We start from the raw sequence: 23,650 nt of genomic DNA on the forward strand, positions 1-23,650 counted from the left end.
GAGGGGAGAAGAGGGGAGGGGAGAGATGGCCCTGGAAGGGGGTCCCACAGGAAAGGAAGTAGTTGTTGGGTTGTTTGGGGGCGGGGGAGGCAGGCTGGTGGCCTCCAGAGACAGACCACAGAAGGGGTGGCGGATCAGCTGAGTCACGTGGTGGGAGGGGGCTCTTTTCTTTCTCCTCCTCAGCCGTTCTCTGATGTCACGAATCTATTCTTTCCTGGGAGAATTAATTAGCATGCATCGGGTGCAGTCGGCAGGGAGCAAGAAGCAGCAGAAAGAGCGTGTGTAGGAGAGCGAGAGAGCGAGCTGGGCGAGGGGAGGGGAGCGAAGAGTGGGGAGCAGGCTGTGCCCCCTCAAAGCCGCATTGGGAGCCGCATTGAGGCACAGCCGCACAGAAAGGCTGTTTTATAACTGGGATCCTCGGTGACGTATGGCTGCCGGCTCCTTGGCAGCTGTCTTTATGGACCAGTAGGCAGAGGGAAATTGCCGCGGACGAGACTTCTGCATCTTGGAAAGGATTGTGATGGACTGTAGCGCAGAACAGAACCTCTCAATCACACGGGTGTAAATAAGACCGGAGGGGAGTCTCAAAGAAAAGCAAGAGGAGGGAAAAAGTGTGTGCGGGGAGGAGTGGGGGAAAAGCATTTTTGGTGGATGGTATGAAACCAGCCATGGAAACTGCAACCGAGGAAAATACTGAACAAAGCCAAGAGAGAAAAGGTACCCAGCGCTCTGACAAGAGCCTGTTTCAAGCTTTTCACTGGGGGTGCTTGAAAAGGGTTAGCCTGATTTTGTGTCTCATGTAAAATAGCTCTGAAAAACTCCTATGGCATGGACTTGCTTGCAGGGTGGTTTATGGTGTGGGGTTTGTTTTGTTTTGTTTTGTTTTGTTTTCCTGTAGGCTGATGTTAATAGTGCAGCCTTTCTTCATTCCTGTTCCAACGCTTCCTACCCAACCTGATACTTCTGGGAGAATGTCTGCAGTCTGTCACCTTGGGTAGCTGGATTGGGAAAACTATGTGTTTTTTTTTTTTACCATAATGAGTCCTAACTTAGGTCTTATGTTCTGCATGTTATATTCCAGGGGCGTGGAATGCATTGTTTTCCGTTACTGCTGAGGAGGATATATATGGGGGGCTCGCATATGAAATATAGCTGGGTTCTGCTGAGGCTGTAGCAATTGGGACAATTTTCGAATTTTCTTATTGAACATGATTGCTCTTTCCGCGAATCAAGCCCGAACTTTAACGTACAATAGCCTTTACAGTTGGATTTAGAGAGGCGGGATGTCACCTCTGCCATCTAGTGCTGATAAATATGTGGAGGGCGGAGGAGGGGGGGCGAAGGGGGCTTCGGCTGTTTAGAACTTGGAGATCTGGGGGACAAAAGGTTAATCAAATTCCGATCTCTGATTTTTAAAATGGGAACCATAGAACACATCCTAATTTTGACATGCAGGATAACTTTTTTTTTAAATGTGTTTGGCAGTAAGAAAATAACTGTTAAAATTAATCTTGTCTTTTCCTGGATGATGACTGACTTCAGGTTCGGTGCCCCCAAATCAGCCACTGTTTGGGAATCTGTTTGCTTCAGCCAAAGTTACGGGCTGTCCAGAAGACGGGTGCTTGTTTCCTGACCACAGCGGCTCTCAGATCCAAAATCAGCAGGTTATTTTTCGTGTCCCCAGACCCACTGATAGGCATAAAACAGTAGCAGTCATTTTCTGGGTTGGAGGTACAACTCGGTTTAGCTTATCAATATATAGGTGGAATTGTCTGAAATTGCAGCTCGCCAACCATTTTACTCCCATGCTGTGCCTGCATTTCCACCTCACAGCATGCTTGGGGAGTTCTGCTTGCTTCTACATGTAATTCCTTCCTGTACACACTAATTACATGGCATCCCAAACCTTGTGCTTGCTTTGGTTAATTAATTAAAACTTTAAAGTATGATCCAGTAGATATGACACCTTCTAACAGTTTTGAAGTGGATGGTTTAGGAGCGTTTAGTCCAAATGCTTTTAAAAAATTGCTTGCTCGTTTCAATGTCTGTGTCCAACAACAACAAAAAAAGCAAACAGGACAAAGATTTTTTTCAATAAACCATGGGGTTGGACTGTTAGTACAGTGGGTAGGGCGCTTGCCTTGTACATTGCCAACCTGGGTTCAGTCCCTGGCATCCTATATGGTCCCCAAAGTACCACCATGAATGACTCCTGTTTGTAGAGCCAGGAGGAACCCCTGAGCATTTCCGGGTGTGCCCCCTCCCCCCAAAAAGCCAGCCCATATTGCTTCTTATATAGCATATATTCTTCACTGATAGGAATGGGCAAATAACATTAAGATAAGCTCCTGGGAATATTTATGAAGCTGAGGAACCAAGATACAGTTGAAAGAGTCGTTTCCATAATGATTAGAGGTGAAGTTTGGGGCTGTAATCATTTAACAATCCTATTGCCGCAAGGAACCCTCTCACAGTTGATAGCATCAAAATGCTATCACAGTTGTATGAACTAAAACTAATGACTGTTTTTTACATACTTTTTTTAACCTGGTGTTTGCTAGTCTCAGATGAAATCATTTGGTTTCTGAAAAAAAAAATCTAAAAAGCTACAACCAAACCTTATGGCTTTCTCTCCAAAGGCATGCAGCTCGCATAAAACAAATATAGACGACTCAGTACACAAATTAGTATCTCATCATCAGTCTTATGGAGTGCTGTTATTATGACAAATATTATTAATAACAAATTTACCAAAGGCTAGTACATCCATTGACAGTCTGTATGTGAAGACTCATTAGCTGTGGTTTTAGCGACAAAATTAAAAGCAAGATCTAATTCCCAGAGGAATTTTTTTTAAAGGAAAATAGATAACCACTTGCTGTTAAGTGAATAATGTATAATGAGCAAGTTACTGCCAGATAACCTTTCATGCCGAGTGCATGCTAAAGCATGAATACAGGCGGGGGTTGTGTGTTTTTTCTGCCGCAACAAGACTGTGATGGCTGTGCGCCCCCCTTCACCAAAATGTTGCTCTGAGTCTGGCTGATAGAGTCATCATCATTTGGAAGAACAAGTTCGTGTACCAGCTGCACAAAGTCAAAACTCACCCAAGACTCATTTTTATAGGGTCCTCGTTTGCTCAGCCATTATCATTCAGGGCACGTGGAGGCATAAAGCAACCATCACAGATGCTGCTGCATGCGGATCAGTCCAGTGTTCCTTTGGGTTTCATTTGAAATTTACAAAAGAAATGTTTACTTCATTGAAATGAACATTTTTACAATAACATAATTAGAAACGCATTTTATAATTGCTGACCTGGTGGATCTTTTTTTTTCCGCCCTTTCCTTTTATGCTTTTCAGCAAGGGGTTTAATTTACTCAATTTAATTCTATACATTTTGCTATGCCCCCCAGAATTTTGTATGCAGTGAATTTTTTTCCTCTTCTATCCCTGCTTTCCCATTTATTTTCAATAGTCGGTGCTTCTTAATTTAGGGTATTATTGCCCAAGGTCTATTACTTGGTCGCTTGTGGATTCTCTACTTTTGATAGATAATTAATGCATTGCTCATTAAGAATTTATTAAGACTATAAATAACACGTCACTTTTTCATTGACCTGAGATTTTCTAGTTGTTGTCCCTTCCTGGGCCGTTTGACAAGACAAAGTGCTCTTTCCTTAAATCAGAACAACTCTGTTGCCATTTTAAACAATAATGATGGCAGGCCTTAAAAAGAGAAAGCCATGTGTTATTTTGAAACATTAGCCTTTGTCACAGAATACTACCGATGATCAAAATTCTCACAAAGTATTTAGTAGCTATTAGGGAATTGTTAATGAAAGCAAGTAGGTTCCCTCAGACAGGTGTGAGAAATGCCAAATTATTACTAATGACAGTTTTTTAATTGGAAGCATTAAATTAAATCAGAGTGTGAGGATTGAGTAAGCAGATTCACTGAAATGGAATAAGTGAAGGAAATGAATAAGACAGACTCAAAGGAAAATGAAATCATGAGACTCAGTAATAGATAGAATTAGGGTTCTATTTATTTCACGGGAGCATTATTTGATGTCAATTCATTTCTGAAAACCAATGCATCTGGACTAGTTGGGAGTGCATAATCGCCGAGTAGAAAATCAATGGAATCAATTACTCTATTGTGTGAGAAAAGATCCAAGTGTTCGTGATAAAATTATTTTTATTAAATGTAGGAAATTAGAATCTACTAAAACAATTAGAATCCAACTAGTTAAGTTCCTATGGTCATTGCTGAGCTAAAATCCAGCATTCCATGCATCAAATTGAATTCCTAAGCACATAGGAAGAAAAATTGCTAAATGAGAAATAATGTATCATTTAAAATAAATTGCAGGGCATGGAGTAAGAAATGTATACCAATTGTTGAATTTTTTATGTAGACTGTATAAAATAAACACATCCACTTCAATCTTTTCAATCAAATAGATAAAATTTCTTTCTTTTTTGTGTTATTTTAAAATTTGTTTAGCAAAATGTAGATGCTTTTGACCTGCCTTCTCTCTTGTTAGGAAGAAAATCACTCCTCTAGTCTTTAAAACTGCTCAAAACCCACAGCACGTATTTAACATGTTACCCTACTCCTGGAGATCTGTAAGTCATTCCATTTTGAGATTTTTTTTAATTCATCTTTTCAGACTTAATTATACAAATAAGTTACCAAAAAGTTTGAGCTTCAGTTTTTCTCCATGAGAACCTGCCAAGGAGGACATTTGAAGAGAGGGTGTCTGGGGACTAGGCTGGGGAGCAAAGCCTGGCAGCCAGATGGTGCTGGACATATTTGGTAGGTAGGAGACAGCTTGCTTTCATTTTTTTAGAAAGTTTAATTGTGGAGAAGATCTCAACAAGCCATTTGGTGCCTCCCCTACTTTTATATTGTTGCCATGAGCCCACTTCTCGAAACTTGGCCTTGCTAATTCACTAGACAAAGAATTTGGACCCATTTTTGGGGAATTGAGATTTGCCTTCTTGGAATGGAGGGACACACTTCAATTCAGATTACAATTCTAGAAATCGCATTTCTCTGTTAGTTGTCAGTCAGTGCAGGTTGATTGAGGAGGGAAAACCTTACAAAAATGAGAGAGAACTGAGAGAATGCACAAGAGCCCGTATCCCTGAGGTGTGCGCCCCACTCCCACCCCATCCCCAACACTGGCCACAAGAGCATGCTGGGAAGCACTCTCTTCCTTTTCTCTCCACGTGATCCTGTGTTTGTCCATGTGAGATGCTTGGCCAGGAGAATGGATGGCCGTGGGAGCGTGGGAGGAGACCCATATTGGTGTCTAAGAACAGAAGGTTAAATCCCAGCCTCGCAAATGTACCTGGCTGTTTATTCTTCTGTCCATTTATTCACAGAGCCGCCATCTCCTCTGAAATGCCATCCTTTCTCTGTCCTCCCAGCTCACCTGAGAAGTGTAGAAGAGTGCTAACACATCTCAGGAACCACAGTGTGAATAGAATCTTGGTCGTGACCATAGTTTTGCTTATTAGTGGCAGATTAAATGACAGATGAGAATGCCAGAGAGGAGAATTTTGATCCTTAGCCAGCCAAGTAACATTTCCCTTTAGAGAATATTGTAATACGAGTGTAATCGGAGAAAAGAAGAAAATTTTCTTTCTGAAGGCTGATTGGATTAGTCGCATTAACTTCTCTCTAGATTCAAGCCGCAATAGCTATATGTGCTAGCAGGGATCAGCACACTTTACTTGTAAAGGGCCAGAGAATAAATATTTGGGCTGCACAGTCGCACAGTCTCTGTTACTATGGTTCAGCCTTACCACCACAACATGAGAGCAGCCATAGATAATATCAAGACAAATGGCTGGGGCTGGGTGCCAATAAAACTTTATTTACCAAAACAAGAAGCCCTGTGTGCTGACCTCTGTGCTCATATTCCAAGCACTCTTTGCTGTAGTATTTAAATATTAGCTAAAAATAAAGGCTGATCAACGCAGCTTTCGAAGATCTTGTCCAGTGAAGATGGTCTTTCTAGAAAGCTTAGTCTTTGTCTCTTGGTTGCTGCCAGTGAGAAGTTCCTAGATGCTACCAGCTTTCCCACCTGCAATTCACTCATTCTGCCTTGACACGCAGGCACGTTGTCAAAGAACAGGGGGAAATGGCATGGGAGGCATCATTTGGCTTTCCTTTCTGCAATTTCCAATTGTTGGTTCATAGCCACCTTTAGTGAGTACCACCCACTGTGTATCTCCTGGTGGGCCCCCAAGGCTCACCACAACCACAAATAGGATCTCAGATACCACTCACTTCTGTACTGCCTCAATAATATAGCTTGGACTAAGCCCATCTCTGTATTCTACTCTCAAGGAGGAGACATTTAATGGCTTCCCTCTGGAAGAAACAAGGCTGCTACACAGTCTTCCTGGTATCCCAGTTTCTTGCCAGTTGCCCAGAATCAACAGTGTTTTCATATACCAATCACCTAGTATGCCAGACTTTGCCTGACAATCATATAACTCCCTTTGAAGTTCCAGGGCCCTGTCCTGGAGAACCAAACATGTGTTAAGCTTTTTATAAATGTTATAAGAAGCATTATACCTAATATCTTGATTTAAATTTGGCTCAAAATATAACTAATTTTCTTTTCATAGGTAAAGATTTAGCATTGTGTAAAGGCCTTCCAGGAAGTATTGGAAAACATCATTCACTGGTCACCTCTTCCCATCTGCCAGACGAGTTGTATTTTTATGTGAATTAAGTGTCTCTGGCATGGCTGCCGTATTTTCACAGAAACAATAATTAGTGTTGGGCAGGCCATGTTTTTTCATTGGCGTTGCTGGCAGCTGTGCTTGATGGCCCAGAATCCTGGAGATATGCCTTCTTCCACTCCATCTGAGAATATAAGGACAGACAATGGATGTCTCCAATGCAAAGATTCCTTTAGATGGCATGACCTAGGTCACATAGGAGACCTGGAGAACCATTTCTTGGTCTACAGGCCCCAGGGTGCTCCCTTGCATTAAACTAAAGTTCAACAGATAGTCATTGGCCATCTGCTGTGTGTTGGGCATGCAGAGATACCTTCTATAAGATGAATTTTTCAGATGGAGAGTGATTAAGCTTCTTGGGAACCTCTTGAGGCCGTTACGGAGGGCTTCCAGCCACTTTATCAAGAGGAAGTAGACCAGACTATAAAGCAACTGGACCTCCTTTTGAGTTTTTCCTCTAGTCCCACTAAGCTTTGTTTGCTTTCAAATAATAAAGTCTAACTCATGTCTGAGAGACTCTCCTGGGTACTGAAGCCAGCATTTCAATCTAGAAGTGGCCAAGAGTTAAGAATTTGCAAGAACTCAAAAAATGACGTGCTAGTTTAGGACCTAAAACAGTCAGTGAGGAGGCACAGGAGAAACAGTGCGCATCCAGAAAAAGGCCTATAGCTCCAGAGTAAAAACCTTGCGGCGCATACCCAGACCACAGTAGGCTAACATGCTACTTTCAAAGTAGTCTCTGCAGTTCATTGGCAGATTCAGTTCCAGGCTTTTCCAGTCCTCCTGAATGATTTCAGGCAAGCAACTTCTCATTGTCCTCGGTGTCTATATGCGTAAGGGTCAAATGCTAATAATACCTGTTTCATGGGCTTGCCTCATGAGGAAATGGATACCCTGTGCTTTGTGTGATAGCTCACACTTTCATAACATGCCACGGATTACAACTGTAAGCATCAGTCACAAGAACGGCAGCAAACAGTTTCTCCATACAGTTTTGATCCTAGCCTCTCTTTTTTTTTTTAAAAAAAAAGACATATTTACTTCACCTTGAAGCCAAGCTGTTTTTTCCCTCCAAATCACTACCTCCCACTCCAAACGATCTTGTGAGTCTTCAAAGACATGTGAGCCTGGATTTAAGAAAGGCTTGCTGAGGTTCCCATGGAGTTGACTAGCGCATTGGTCTGCCTGTGGGGTTATTGCCTCCATGATCACAGGTACCAGTTGGAGAGGAGAGCCCCATTTTCTGATGGAATCATTGCCTGTGCCAATGTCAGAGTTGTTTTTTCATCTGTAGGTATCTCTGTCACCCCAGGGGATGGAATCCCTTCTTCTGGGATTCTCAGGCATACATTGATCTTTGTGACCACGGAAACTGGGCTTCAAGATTTCAAGGTTTTAATTTAACTAATGATATCAAGCAAATGCGGTGTTTCTCTTTCCCATCCATTAAGAAGTAAAAAGTAAAGTCATTTCCAGATAGGAACCTGAACCCCCACTTGTTAACATGGCGGGGAGGGTGGCGTAAGCAGTAGTGCCAGGACCAGCAGCCTCTGGAAAATACTGGGAGATCATTGGGACGAGATTGAATCCAGAACGTTCAAATTGCTGAGCTACTGATTTAAGAGGTGACAGAGATAAATGCACATGCCAGTGAGAGGACAAGAGTTTCACCCAAGCTTCAGCAGGGTATGGGGTTCCTTGCCAGATTTGCAAGAGTGGAACTGGGCACCATTGTAAGCTTAAGTCAGTATCCACCTTTGCTTGTGCAGCTGCTGTTGGTCTGGAAGCAAAATATACTAAGAAAAACTATTGTGAGAAGCTAGGTATCCATCATAAATATGATCTGCCTCAATGAGCCTTCTATCAGGAGGGGTGGGGGAGATGCCAAAATGAGGAAATAAAAGGCAGGTCTGGTCATTTTCATAAACTTCAAGTGGAGAAGGAGGCACCAATGATCAGACCGAGTTGAGAAGATGATGCTAAAAGGTTGCATTTTCCGTAGCATATTTTTAAACTCTCCATTTCCTTTAACTATATGGTAAAGAATAAATTAAAATGCTGATATCGAATCTTTGCTGGAGATAGATACACTGACTCTTTGCCACCTGAAATTGGCAGTGAACAGCAGAGCTGAAATGGAAATTGGCAGGTACCACTGGATGTACCCAGGCTCAAAGAAACACCAGTACCATCCTGTGCCAACCCTGGGGGACAGGGCTAGCCCCTTGAGCAGTCCAGGTAAATACAGCCTCGGGGTGACTTCTAATAGCAAGTGAACTGTTATCTTTACTATTTGTAATGGTTCTTTCAGTTTGGTGATATTTTATGTTTTGCTTGATGCATTAATTTGTTCACAGGGGCGTGGGTAGAATCAGCCCTTTAAAATTTTTAATCCATCTTTGTTTTTCTCTCCTCCTCTCCATTCCACCCCATCTTTCGCCTTTCTTCTCCCTCCTCCCTCCTCTTCCCCCTCACTTCCTCTTCCCTAAGGGAGCAGTGTACAATGAGATACGTCTTTGGGTTAACCATGAAATTTCCAGTGTCTGAACCAGTAATGGGGCAGGGGAGGGAGCCACACGCATCCAGCATGGGGCCAAGAACTGGGCCAGGATGCTCGGGGGAGCCTTGCCTTGGAGAGTACCATGAGCCCTCCCCCCAAAGTGTCTCCCCAGCCCCACTGATTTGCACCTCTATGTTTTGAACATCAGCCATGATCTTTGCAAAGGAAAAATCAAAGCCTGTGAAAGGAGGATGGCTAACTGGTCCTCAACCCCATCAGGTAGGTCCCGGCTCTGCTTTCTAGGTTCCTGCTCCTGAGGAACACGGGCTCTCGGGGCCACTTAGTACTGGGTCTGGGGGAATCGGACATTGACCACTTCGGAGACTAGAGCGGAAGGATGTTGAGTAATAAATATGCAAATGCATCCTCCATATTTTCAACATTCTCTGATCTTATTAATACTTAGACCAGTTAGCCAACACCCAGAGATTTCAGGTTACCTAAAATGTGGATATTAGATGATGATGCTGGGTATAATCTACACAACAATCAATTTAGATGACCACTAGGATTTTGCTTAAACCAGTAGTGTCATTTCACCCAAACAGGCATTTTTTTCCAGGAATAAATCCTAGTGGCAGAATAGAACCTCTAGTGCGAGAAAGGGCTGTCCTGAGGTATCAGACAGCCCTTGAATTGAATAGTCCAAACACCGTCAATTGCACAAAATGTTTTCTTTAAAACTTTGTCTGTGCTTTCAGGTGACTTTTCATGCAATCTGACTGAATTGAGCTCTACACCTTGAGTTATGCATTCTCAGGAGGTTCCTGTGACTCTGGTCAGCAATGGGGATGAGAGAGGCATCACTGTTCTTAGATCCTCAAAGAGGGGGATTCTGCCATCTTGAGTTTTAATACTCAACCTTAGTGTCTCGCCATACAATGGAATGCTATTCAGCCATAAAAATGAATGGGGTGTTTATTCAATGGAACCACATTGATGAACCTGGAAAATACAATGTGGAGTGAAAGAAGCCAGATATGAGACCAAGCACTGTTAGATTCAACTGATAGGAAATGTCTGGCATTGGCAACTTCATAAATGAAGGGTGGGGAAGGGGAGGATTGCCATTGGGCAAAAGGGGCCTTTGGGGATGCTTTTATTCTTTTTGGGGTGCGGGGTTGGGCCTACCTGCTGGTACTCAGAACTTACTCCTGGCTCTGCAATTAGGGATCACTCCTACAGTGCTCTGGAGACCATATGGGCTGGCAGGGATAGAACCCAGGTCAGTCATGTGCAAAGCGCATGCCCTAGCCTCTGTATTTTTACTTGGGCTCCAGGAGGACTGTTTTAAAACAGAGTGTGGTAATGGTAGCACAGTCTGTAAATTTGCTTGAAACTGTTGCATTACATACTTAAATCATGCATTGTTGTTTGTGCTTTTGGGTTACACCCAGAAGTGACGAGGGCATACTCCTGGCTCTGTGCTCAGGGATCACTCCTGATGGAACTTGGGAGGTCATATCCGGTGACAGGGATAAAACCCAGGTCTACCTTGGGCAAGGCAAACATTCTACCCCCACTACTGTCATTCCAGTTTCAAGATAGCAATTTTTATGAGTCTCCCTTCTGGTGCCAGTAGAGTACTCTTGCTCTGTACCCAAATCAGTCCAGAGAGAACACTGAAGAGAATTTTCCATTTGCTGAGCAGTTATAGGAGCACTGGGCTGGAGCAATAGCACAGCGGGTAGGGCATTTGTCTTGCACGCGGCCGACCCAGGTTTGATTCCTCCATCCCTCTCAGAGAGCCCGGCAAGCTACCGAGATTATTCCACCTGCATGGCAGAGCCTAGAAAGCTTCCCGTGGCGTATTCCATATGCCAAAAACAGTAACAACAAGTCTCTCAATGGAGATATTACTGGTGCCCACTTGAGCAAATTGATGAACAATGGGAGGACCGTACTATAGTGCTACAGACTAAAATTTTGGGCTTTGGACCCACAACCAAGCACTTGAATACAGACATGCTGGGCAACAGTATAGCTAAAAAGAAAAATACAAAACTTAATTTGTTTTTTGAAACCTCTGGGTCAAAAAAAAAATTTTTTTTTGCTTTTTGGGTCACACCCGGCGATGCACAGGGGTTACTCCTGGTTCTGCACTCAGGAATTACTCCTGGGGGTGCTCGGGGGAGCATATGGGATTCTGGGAATCAAACCTGGGTCGGCTGCATGCAAGGCAAACGTCCTTCCCCCTGTACTACCACTCCAGCCCCTCTCGGTCAAATTTGTTTCTAAGTCAAGGTGGGTTTTTGCAGATAACCTGGACCATTGTGTTGTGCTCTCCAATCCCACAGGCTATCTGGTGCAGGTCCAACATTCGGATCTTTCTGGAAATCTGGAGGCAGATAGATGAAGTCTGGGGCAGCCGCCGTCCCTTCAGGTTGGGTCTAAGGGCAAGTTATATTTTGACTAGACCAGGTTTCATTGCAAGATAAGTTCACCGCCAACCTTCTCCCCAAATTCCTTGTTTTTTGGACTTTGGGGAATTCTGGAATGGCATGATGGGAAACTATAAATCTCCACTCATTTTGTATTGCTGCGAGTGCGAGGAGTTGTTGACTGCAAGGGAGAATCCCGTGATCGAGGGGGTTCCTGTCAGAATGGGGAAAGCAATATCACTGGCCTTGGTTTCTAGCCTCTTCTTCCCAGACCTGGAATCTGCCTCCATCCTTCCATAGTCGGAACTCATTGTGTGCACTGCCTGCGGTCACTGGGGAAAATCCACTTCCATGGCACCAACCTGGAACCCACTAAAGTGTGGGGTGGGGGGCAGGCAGGTGCTGAGAACTTGCTAGCAAAGTCTGAAAACTGTAGCCCAGGGGGGCGACCCAGCCATGTGACTGCCTCCTGAGTTGCCTGGAGACTTTGTTGGCTACTAAACCCATGCAGTTGCCATTCTGTACTTAGATCCCAAACCAGATGGTATGAGGGAAAAAATAGAGAATTCCATATGGCTCTTGTGTCTTCCCCCTCCCCAGAGTTCTCAGTTCCTGGGGGTGGGGGTGATGTAGGCTGACCAGGAAAGCGTTGCCAAAGGAAAACGCCTCGCTGAGCCTGCAGATCCTGGAGAGACCGCCCACTTCTCCCTCCCCCAGTTTTCAAGGTCAAGGGGGGGCCCAGTTCCGTCTGTTTTGATCTTTTCTTGCTTTTCTTTTTGGTGTAACTTCCCAGGGAGTGACATGCTTAGGACTTGGAGAGCTCAACACTCACCATCTGTTTCTCTTTTTCTTGTCTTTTTTAACTTCTGTAGCCAGCTAATAGCCACATCTTCTCAGGGCCTACAGGAAGTCCAAGATGGACGGCCCAGTGGGCAACTTCCTACAAGGCTACTATGGGGAGTTTCGTACCCCCAAATCTATCTCCTAGGCCTAACCATTGTTTCTGAGGAGAGGTCTGAAAACTGAGTAGAGGGAGCTCTTGGGTAAGAGACATTTACAATTATAAAGAGAAATCTCCCTTTGTAAGAGGCTTTCCTCTGCACGCCAAAGATGAAATCTCTTGAACTCATCAGTGGAGAAGGCACCAGCTTGTGTCACCATCTTAATCCTGCTCACTGAGCCTTTCCTGGTGCCTCCCACACCCTCATGGTGGAAGTTATTCACCAGGTGGGTTACTCTGACTCATTCTCTCCCTGTGTACCAGAGGCTTTAAACACACACACACACACACACACACACACACACACACACACACACGTCATTTATTTTATTTGTTTTGTTTGTTTTTGCTTTGGGGTCACATCCAGCAATGCTCAGAGGTTCTTCCTGGCTCTGCACTCAGGAATTACTCCTGGTGTTGCTTGGGAGACCATATGGTATGCTGGGGATCGAACCCAGGTCAGCCATGTGCCAGACAAACATCCTACCCTCTTGGACTATTGCTTTAGCCCTGTGTACCAGAGGCTTATAGTTCTCGTTGAACTTCCTTTTGATGTTTGTCTTTGGCCAACCTGTCTGATGCGAATCCAGCCACTTGCCAGACTAGAAGAACAGGACAGGGACCACGCTGTCACCCATACTGCCTGGGCACCTGAGGTCTGAGGCTGAGGTAGTAACAGGAGGAAGCATTAAGCCTGAGCTTCATTTTGGTGGAATATTGAGCCCTGGTGCAATGGCCACTTCAGGCTCCCAGAGACCCTGATCGCCAGGGTGGATGTTGGATGGCCTTCAGAGGACAGTCCCTGAGAATGTCCCTCTTTTCATTCAAATGAGGTCCTCGGCACAGCACAGTCTGGGTCTGTTTGCATGGTTCCCGAAGACATTTGCTTTTCACAGACAAGGCACTGGGTTAGAGGCACCAAAGAATTAAACTCATGCCCAAGACATTGAGAACCTTTGGATCTTTGGAAAAGACAGGAGAATGGCTTAAGCTATGTATTCTTCTGCTCCTATAAAGGGGCCAGTGTAGTAGCTGCGTTCATCCCAGGCTGAGTCGTGGGGGCTGGCGGGACCATGACCTTTCATTCTGTCCTCTTGCCTGCTCTAAGTCCTTTGTTGAAAACCTCAGCACAGAAGAATGTGAGATGGGGCAGAAAGAGTGAGAGGTCTTCCTCCTGTTGCCTAAGGGTGCTAGGAGAAAAGCCTTTGAGAGAGCTACAAAAAGCACCTCTTTCTTTAATAGACTCATACAAGATGGTATGACATATGAGGGCTGTTTGCTTATGGAGCAAGAGGGGCTAGCATAGTGCTGTCTGATCCGCAAGCCAGGACTGAGTCTGACAGGTGAGGGGTGTGATAAACAACCCTCCCTCCCAACTCACAGTTGCTCTGAATCCGTGTCTAAATGGCCAGAGAGCATGCCAGGAGGTGTGTGAGAGCAAAGGGCTGTCCCAGCATTTAGATGGCAGTTTACCAGGAAATCCAAGTGGAGGGATTTCCATTGTTGAGACTGGATCCCGAGCAGGAAGCACGGTCCTAATGGGAGGGACAGCCGTGGCAATCTGGGTCACGCTGGCTCTATGCACATGTGACCTGAGAAGACAGATGGCCCCTGGAGAGCCCCAGCCTTTGTTCCTCGTCTCCCTGGGCTGAGCCTGGGACTTGTCTCTCAGGGGCCCACTCCTCTGAGTGACACTGTGGCAAGAGGTAGCTGCCATTGTTCCTGGGTGTTACTCTCCCCAGCCCACTTGAGCTGTGTTCCTGGGGGAAGGCCTCCATCTTCCCTGGCATCCTCGGATCTTCATCCCTGGTGAGCTCTCCCGCATGCTCAGTGTTGTCTGTTTCGACGTGGTGGCCAGGTCTCTCTGTCTAGTCTGTTTGGAGATGCTGCTTTTGTTTAGATAACCAAAACCAAGGGAGGCCTGAGAGCCCCCAGCTCCTCAGATGGTTTCCAAGTAAATGGACGGAAACTGTGGACACAGCATGAGCTGATCCACATGCTGCCATTTCAGAAGGTTTGAAAGAGGTTTTTTGCCACATATCTATCAACTATTTCTATTTCAAGCCAGCTCCCGCTTTCAAACTCCCCCACCGCCACCACCCAAAAAAGTACTGTAGGGAGCAGTTGGCAGTTGGCTTGTTTACCAGAGACATTTCTGTGCCACACGTATGGAGTTTTTTCATTGTTTATGCATGCACAGCTATACAGTCTGTGTGTGATTAGCACTTGGTTATGTAACTGGCTCACTCCCTCTGTGATAGATTGAACGTACTGGCCGTTGGCTCTTATGTCTGGTCCTCAGCTCGGCGTAGGCAGACACAGAAAACAAAGAGGAAAAACAAATCAATTGTGTTGAACTGGAATTTTCTATCTGGCACAACACCTGTGTTTAGGGACAGCAAAGTGGATTGCTCAAAGCGACGATTCTCCGTCCTTTGGGAATGGTGACATCTGGCCTTTGCTTCATAAGCCTCTGCTGTTATACGCCTGCAGCTAGGGTTCATGAAAATTCATTTGGATTTGAAACCTTCGCCACCCTCAGAGCTACCTGGTGGGAATTCAGGATAGAGGTCCCCTGTCCCAGCTGTGTCCATTTGGGCCACTACTCAGTACTCAGTGACCTGCTGTCAGGTTTGCACTTTATTCTTTTTTTTGCTTTTTGGGTCACACCTTGGCGATGCTCAGGGGTTACTCCTGGCTTTTGCACTCAGGAATTACTCCTGGCGTTGCTCAGGGGACCATATGGGATGCTGGGAATCGAACCCGGGTCAGCCGCGTGCAAGGCAAACACCCCACCCGCTGTGCTATCACTCCAGCTCCAGGTTTGCACTTTTTGACATGCTTAGGTAAATGTCACTTACACTGAACAGAAAGCTCTAGGGGTGGCAAGTGAGTCAGTTAGATGGGTGGTACTTTCTCATGCTTGATTTTAATCTGGAAGCTTCTGTGGACAGTGGTTTCACCCTATGGAATAACTCTGCTGGTGTAATGGCAGGCTGGAAGGAGAGGGCATGGGGCCAAAGCAAGCCTTTCCATGACCTTAGAACATCTGTTAGTATTTTGTGCTGCTTCCCAAGGGCAGTAAATGGAGTCCATGTAGCTTACTATGAGGACTTGATTGACACCAGTCCAGTGGTGCTACCCATTGCATTTCATAAATAAAGTTTTATTGACACTAGCCATACCCACCCACTTATAGATTGTGGTTGCCTGTGAGCTTCAACAGAGGTTGAAGCGGCTGATAGCTGGAACCCCGTGCCCTAGGAAACCCAGAATATTTATTGTCCAGTCCTTTATGGGGGGAGAACTGCCCATCCTTAGCTCAGAATAGTGCGTTCTTGGCACATTTTGCAAATTCAGCCCACCTCTGATGAGTAACCCTGTCCTTCACTCAGTTTCCTAAAATCTCCAGCAGAAATCCCTCCCCCTCATCGCACCAGTCCTCAGAATCCTTATTCCTTGTGCTGGCTAAAATCTAGCTCATAGATTTTCCACTCAAGTTCTGGATTTTTCAGATGTTTTCTGAATTCTTTCTGGAAGCTCACCCCTTCTGTCTTGTTTGGGTTCTTGCTCCTATAACAAACCTTATCATGAAAGTAGAAGCATTGAGCTGTTGCCTTCTCTTAATTAGAACACTTTAGTAAGTCTTATTTTCTGTGATCTGCAAAAGACTGATTATCTTTTTACTAAAGGTAATATCGGGGTAACTTCTTAAAGTGAGCTTTTGAAGTCTAGTTCTCTGATGCCGTTGGTGAAATAGTCAGATTCCTGGACCCCACTCACCTCTTGGGATCCCTGGCTGTGGCCCAATAACATAAGGTGTGTTTTGATATGCTCCCAGGTAATTCAAACATACACTGAAGTTTGGCTACCTCTGCCTTATATAGAGAGAATCAGAAACGGGTAAGAAAATAGGTCCCCATTAACAATGGTAAAATACCATTTCAGTTCAAAACACCTCCTGAAAAATATCATCTGGAAAGTCAGAAACAATTTGTGTTTATAATTAACCATGTCAATGCCCAAAGCCATATACATAGGATATAGTGCTACTGAATTTGGAGCAAATTGCTTTTATTGTTTCTATACTATATTGCTTCTCTGTGCATAAGGAGTTGAGGGAAATCACTCAGCTGGTAGACTATGTGCTTCTCCAACATCTGCTACCCAATGCTACCAGCAGTGACATGTTTGGTCCCAAGCACCAAACCATCTCCCACTCCCAGAATTTTTGAGTGTGACTCTGTGAGAATAAAGAAAAAGGATTCCACTGAAGACCTATAGCCCAGCAACAGAGGTGAGTCTCTGTTTAGCTCTGTTGTTGCATATGCCAGGTTCACTAAAAGTAGTGGCTACGAGCCACAGCCTAGTCTATCTCACTTTCTATGGGTCAGGAGTCTGGTAGGCTTAACTATCTCCAGGTTTCTAATGAGGCTACAGTGAAAACAATGACGGAGAATAATTTCATTAGAAGGCCAAACTGTGGAAGTATCTGTTTCCCCATCACTCCTGTGATTGTTGGCAGGACTCAGTGCCTGTTGTACTGAGAGCCTCCATTCCACACCAACTATTGACCCAATACTGAACTTCATTATTTGCCATGTGAACCCTCCTGTAGGTCTCCCATCATACACCATATGGCTTCATCACGAGGGGGGGGGGCGAGTAATGAGTTTGAGTGTGCCAACCAGAGGGACAGAATGTGTGAGGAGGCACAAATCAGTCGATGGACAGCTGACCAAGGAGTTAACATTCCATGACTCCCATGACATTTGCCACACTCTAGACGTTAGGAGCGGGGCTGTAGTTAGCAGGTAGTGTAGCATGCAATAGTATAGCACACGGACAACGCAAGTTTAATCCCCGTCATTTCATATGGTTCCCTGAGCACTGCCAGGAGTGATTTCTGAGTGCAGAGCCAGGAGTAACCCCTGAGCATCTTCAGGTGTGATCCCAAAAGCCAAAAGAAAAAAAAACAAAATAGACATTTGGAGGAAGTGACTAGTCTCAACTCACACTCCAGGAGGGGGCATTCCATGGGGTGTATCAGGGGGTGGGAATCACAAGCTGTAAAACCATTTCAACATGGAATCTTATCATTTGTCCCTTAGGCTCTGTCTTCTATCTTTAAGGCAGTTGCCCTATAACTTGCACAGACCTCACCTCATCCCCAAGTTGAAGAGCTAAATGCCTACGAAGGGCAGTCAACTCATGCCTTGTGCTTTGACCTGGCTCAGTGCCAAAAACACAAAAGCACAGGATACTACTCTGGGATAACTGTCACTTTATCTTAGCACTCACGATGTGGGTGACTTTCTGTGATTTTGTATATATACCTTTAGCATCCATTGTATGCACTGCTGGTTTCCTGGACCAGACAGGTCTAGGTGCATTCTGAGCTGCACAGCAATCAGTGGGTATTTGTGAAGTAGGTATTTGTGAACAGTTGAAGGGCTCATTGAAGTCTCAGGTACCACAGGCTCCAAAGAAGAAAATAGCTGTTTTCTTCTTGAAATAAAAAAAGAGTTTTTTTCCTTTTCTATAGAAAAGACCCTACAGATTCCTTGTTAACAAAAGCTCTAACACACATAAATATATTGGAAGAAACTGTAAATTGGGAGATTTGTGGAATGAATGAAGTTTCTTCTCTAGTATGGAGTTGTTAACCTGTGTGTCATAGAAGAGTCATCTGGGTGGGGGGTGGGAGGGTAGCCACTGGTATTTTTTTTTTTGCTTTTTGGGTCACACCTGGCGATGGACAGGGGTTACTCCTGGATCTGCACTCAGGAGTTACTCCTGGCGGTGCTCAGGGGACCATATGGGATGCTGGGAATCAAAACCAGGTCGGCCACGTGCAAGGCAAACGCCCTACCCGCTGTGCTATCTCTCCAGCCCAACCATTGGTATTTTTGAAAGCTCTCCCCAGTCCCATATGCAGTCCAGGTTGAGAGCCAGTACTTGGAAGAGGTTTCCAATCATGGGAGGTTTTTTGGGTTTGGTTTAGTTTTTGTTTTGTAGGGCCAGGGATTGAATCCAGGGCATCACACATAAAAGGCAAGTGCTCTACAGCTGAGTCATATCTCCACCCCTCATATGGGGGCAGTTTTCTCTTCAGGGGGGCACCAGGTGCCATCTGATGACATTTTGGCTTGTCCCAACTGCAGAAGGGTAAGGCATCCTGTGGAAGGAGGCCAGAGATGCTGCCCAACATCCTACAATGCACACGACAGTTCCCCTGCCTCCACAGAGTGTGGGCCCCAAAAGCTAATCGTGCTGAGGGTCCCCAAACAGTGCTGGACACACTTCAAGTCAGAGTCAGGAAACTGGCTCTCAATGATGCGTACTATGTGGAACAGCCTTGTGCCAGATTTTAAGCTGGTTGCGGACATGGAGAGCATAGCAGATCTGGAACATTCTACCATTTTCTAGCATTTTCTGAAGGGAAACGGGTCTTTTGATTGCCTGTGTCACCTAAGCCAGTGAGCTGATCATTATCCAGATAGCCTAAAGCACATGTAGCACTTCTTCCACCTTGAAATAAAATAAGGACGATCCTACATGGAGCAGCAGAATTGCTTTACTCCATCGCCTTCCTTTGCTCCCCCTAAGCTCTCTTCCTGCCCCCTTGCTAGTCCCTGAAGGGCCAGTGTTCCTGGCCCTCTGCTCCTCCCTCCCCAGGCCTGGCCCAGTCTTTCCCACGTCTGCCTTCTGGCCGATATGCCCATCAGAGGGATGCTCTTACCAAGGGTCCGGGGGAGCCTGCAGGTTTTGCAGCCCCAGCTCTGAGCCCCTAGTCTGGCCTTCCCAAGCTGACGTGACTCCTGCCTTTGGCTACCAACCCTTAGTTCCTCAAAGGGACTTGCGATCTTTTAAAATGACTAATGTCTCCCGCAAAAACCGAAGTTACCAAAACATATTTTTAAGCCTTTGTTGAGGTGTAATTGATATGCTGGAGGTGCATTTCCTTAGCGGGGTGGAGGGCTGTTGGGCACTTCTGGGTCTCTCTGTGTGCCCAGGAAGCCAGTCCCGGGAATCTGGTGGGGACATGGTCACCGACCTCGCTGCCTACTTGGGAAGGGCACTCAGCTCCCCACTCCCGGCTCTGCCTCTCAGGATTATTAGTTCTAGTTTTCTAAAATGGCACTAATCAGAGTGTGTTTAAGTACATTCTCTCCCTAGTCATTTCCGCCACGTGTCGTGTGACATTGATGGCTCAGTAACCCCCAGCTTGGCGTGTTTGTTGTTCATTCTTCCTGCCTGCATCAAAGATGCCCTGTGCTCTCTGACTGGAACTCACAAGGCTCCATCCCGCTCCAAACTCCAGTGGTGCAGCAATGTGCTGGACTCCCATCCTGCCACATCCCAGTTGAACCACCACAGATGGTGCCACTCATTTGCTCCCACACCTGCATAGTGCCCATGGGCTTCAGGTTGGCTTGAGAAGGGCCCCACCTGCCTCTGCCTTCTGCCATACTATGCCCTGGTATTGTTGAGAAACTTGGTGCCACTGGAACTCTTCCCCTTGTCTCATGCCTCTGTCCGCCTGACCACAGGACTCCTACTCTTTTTTGGCCTGTCCACATGACTGCCTACATATACACATCTTCCCCATAGCTTCCTAAGCAAAGCCATCTTGACTAATAGGTACTCCACAGATTCAGAAATCTTTAGACGCTTCACCCAGATAGCCAGGATTAAGGGCTGCTAAAGCTTAACTCTGAGAAACTTAAATTGCTTGAATCCCCTTTGCCTAGGTTCTAGACCCTACAGCTCTCTACGCTCTTAACATTCTATGGCATCTAAAATTTGAGTTACTTACCCTCAACTTCCTGGATCTTTGCTCCCCCACTACTAAGAACACACACACTCACATGCACACACATGCAAGCATTCACATGGTCTTTGGGAAAATCCAAGCCAGTTCCCGCAAAAGGCCAAGGAAGAGACTAACAAGTGTCTGTTTCTTGAGTTTGTTTATTCTCGGTCATGTGAATGCATCTTTAGTTTTCTATAATTGCTTATGTTCTACTGCTCTTGCCATATTGCCAGTGTTAGAGGCTAATCTATTTTAACATTCTTACAGCATGCCACAGAAATGAAAATGCCTTATGTAACAGGCTTTAGGACAAATTTGTAAAAGAATCTGCAGAAAAGCACTTCCCCCTATCTCATTACAAACAGTTTTCACATTCTCAATAGTTTAACTTTTATGTCAAGGACTAAAATGTTCAAGAGAAAACTGAGGGTTGAAAGACAGTACAGGGATTAAGACACTTGCCTTACATGCAGTCAACCTGGGTTTGATTCCCAGCACTGCATATGGTCCCCCAAACACTACCACAAATGCTCCCTGAGAAAAGGGCCTGGAGTAAGCCCTGAGCATTGCTGGGTGTAACCCAAAATTTAAGAGAGAGAAAACTTAGAGCAGCCTATCATTTCATTTCAGCTCTAATTTCACAATGCCTTCCTGATGTGTTATGTCCGTGATTCAAGTGTTCACACTTTTAACACAATTAGAAGCCCCCAAAGCTTTTGCTCAGACAGGTTATATCTGTAAATATTTACCATTTTAGAAGGTACAACTGGCAATTTTGTAGAATAAATTTGTTATTTAAAATAATAACAAGGCTGAGTTTACGGCCCAGTAGCAGAGGACATACTTCACGTAGATGATGCCCTAGGTTTGATTTTTATCCCCCCAAATATAACAAGCCCATTACACATGAACATACACAGTGTTTAGGAAAATAACTACTTTACAAAAGTAAACTTAATAGAGAAGAGTTGTGATGTTTTATACTTTTCGGTAGGGCATTTGCCTTGCACGCAGCCAACATGGCCGACCCGAGTTCGATTCCTCCGCCCCTCTCGGAGAGCCCGGCAAGCTACCGAGAGTATTCGATATGCCAGACACAGTAACAACAAAGTCTCCAATGGAGATGTTACTGGGCCCGCTCGAGCGAATCGATGAACAACGGGAGGACAGTGACATTAGACATTTGGGTATTTTGGGGGGGGGGGGAATGGGAGTCACACCAGGCAGTGTGCTTGGGAATTACTCCTGGTGGTGTTCAGGGGATTTTGCATTGCTGGGAATCAAACCTGACACTCCTATACGCAAAGAATATATGCTCTAGTCCACTGAGCTGTCTTTCTGGCTGCAACACCTGGCTTCATATATTTGTTTCTACATTCCTTCAAAGGCATCTTTATGTGGAAGTATATAGGTGATCTCAGTTTGCTAATTTTCCTCAAAGAAAACTCAGTCTCTCACAGATATATAGATGTGGGGGGAGTGTTTTATTTTATTTAGTTGTTTTGGTCACACCTAGTGGTGCTCCAGGGCTTACTCCTGGCTCTGTACCTGGAATTGCTCCTGACAGAGTTTAGAGAACCAAAGGGATGCTGGGGATCGAACTCATGTCAGTTTCATGCAAGGCAAGTGTCTTACCCTTTATACTACTTCTACAACCCCGGAAGGAGTGTTTTAATGGCTTTTTAATATATTTGTGGAACTCTTCCTTAATAATACATAACATTTCAGCAAGAGGTAGATTCTTTAAAATTATTGGGGCTGGAGCAATAGCACAGTGTGTAGGGCATTTGCCTTGCACGCGACCAACCCAGGTTCAAGTCCCAGCATCCCATATGGTCCCCTGAGCACCGCCAGGAGTAATTCCTGAGTGCAGAGCTAGGAGTAACCCCTGAGCATTGCCAGGTGTGTCCCAAAGAGAAAAAAAAAAGATTATTTGTAATGTGTGATCTGAAACCACATTAGTGGACTTTTTTCTCTTTTGTTCTGTTAAAAGTCTGCTTCTGTATGTTACATTTTGATTGGCTCTATATTCAAAAAATGATTATGTAACATCACACATTTGGAAAATATTGGTTCTCTGAATTGTGCAGATGCTCCAAATATTGACACATGTTAGAATACCATATCAGAATAGCATCACACTTGTTAATGTTACCACCAGTTTCACTAAGGATTCTGTTAAATATTAGGAAGTTGACATGCTCATTGCAACAGGTACACATTTTGAAAACTTGATTGGCAATAGATACAGATTTACTCTATAATCCAAAGTAGAAGGCTCCTATTTGATATAATTTAGAAGGTTCTTCTGAGGGCTTGAAAATGCTAATATCATTAATTTGTGTGAAAATATTTTTGAGAATCCCATAGAAACTATCAAATCATACTAAATTTGAGCATTATACTTGGGATACTGGAGGAAACCTATATTATCAGTTGTTTTCAACTCCAAGTTAGCTTGATTTACTTTGAGAAACATTCTACCAAATGCCTAAGTCTGAATAACCATAGTTTGTCAGTCATTTTTCAAGAAAAAATGGTTCCACAAAACAAAACATCAAAAAAAATGTATGGCGCTAGTTGAGCTGGTAACACTATCACACAAATCAAGGCAAATTATTATAGTCTGGCATGGATCATTGTGCATCAGACAGAATTTCAAAGAGGTATGCATGTAGGCTGAGATCTCAGAATAAAATAGGATCTTTACTGGATCAAGCTGTTCCAGTTCAGTGGAACTGTCTTTTCTATCTGATTGTTTCCTACAAGTATGTGGTGTTAGGCATGTACTGTTGCTTTGCTCGCCTGTCTTGCCTCTGCCTGATACTAAGACATTGGTAACTTTACTGGACAAATGTGAAAGAAACATTTTGTGCTGTTATGGAAAGAGTTGGTCCTAGTAGATATCTGAAAGGATCTCAGGGGCTGCTGGGGCTGAAGATACCCAACTCTGTCAAGACTTCCTATAGCCCCAGTGGCTCAGAGTGTGGCTGACAGATGGGCAGAGGGAATTACCTGGGAGCCCAGAGTATAGACTGTTCCCAGTCCTGCCTAAACAGAATCTGAAACGATATAGTGACTTCCCAGAGGGGAATTACCTGCACATTTCAGTTTGAAAAACCGCACTC

The 23,650-nt window shown here is 44.7% G+C and overlaps 1 protein-coding gene across 5 annotated transcripts in view; it reads left to right on the forward strand.

Annotated features, from left to right (window-relative positions):
• GPM6B (glycoprotein M6B) overlaps positions 1-23,650 on the forward strand; it is a 159,416-nt gene that overhangs the window by 114,910 nt on the left and 20,856 nt on the right. For 2 of the 5 annotated variants that reach the window (XM_056131263.1, XM_056131264.1), the window contains exons 1-2: positions 296-717; positions 8,884-9,003. The exons of 1 other annotated variant lie outside the window; for it this stretch is intronic. In XM_056131263.1, coding sequence (XP_055987238.1) covers positions 657-717; positions 8,884-9,003 — 181 coding nt within the window. In that variant the 5' untranslated portion in view covers positions 296-656. Of the gene's footprint in view, positions 1-295; positions 718-8,883; positions 9,004-23,650 lie in introns of those variants that run through there. 2 more of the 5 variants (XM_056131265.1, XM_056131266.1) reach the window with 2 other exon arrangements.

This window comes from Sorex fumeus, unplaced genomic scaffold, assembly GCF_029834395.1.
Source record: "Sorex fumeus unplaced genomic scaffold, SorFum_2.1 ptg000086l, whole genome shotgun sequence".
NCBI classification, from domain to species: domain Eukaryota; kingdom Metazoa; phylum Chordata; class Mammalia; order Eulipotyphla; family Soricidae; genus Sorex; species Sorex fumeus.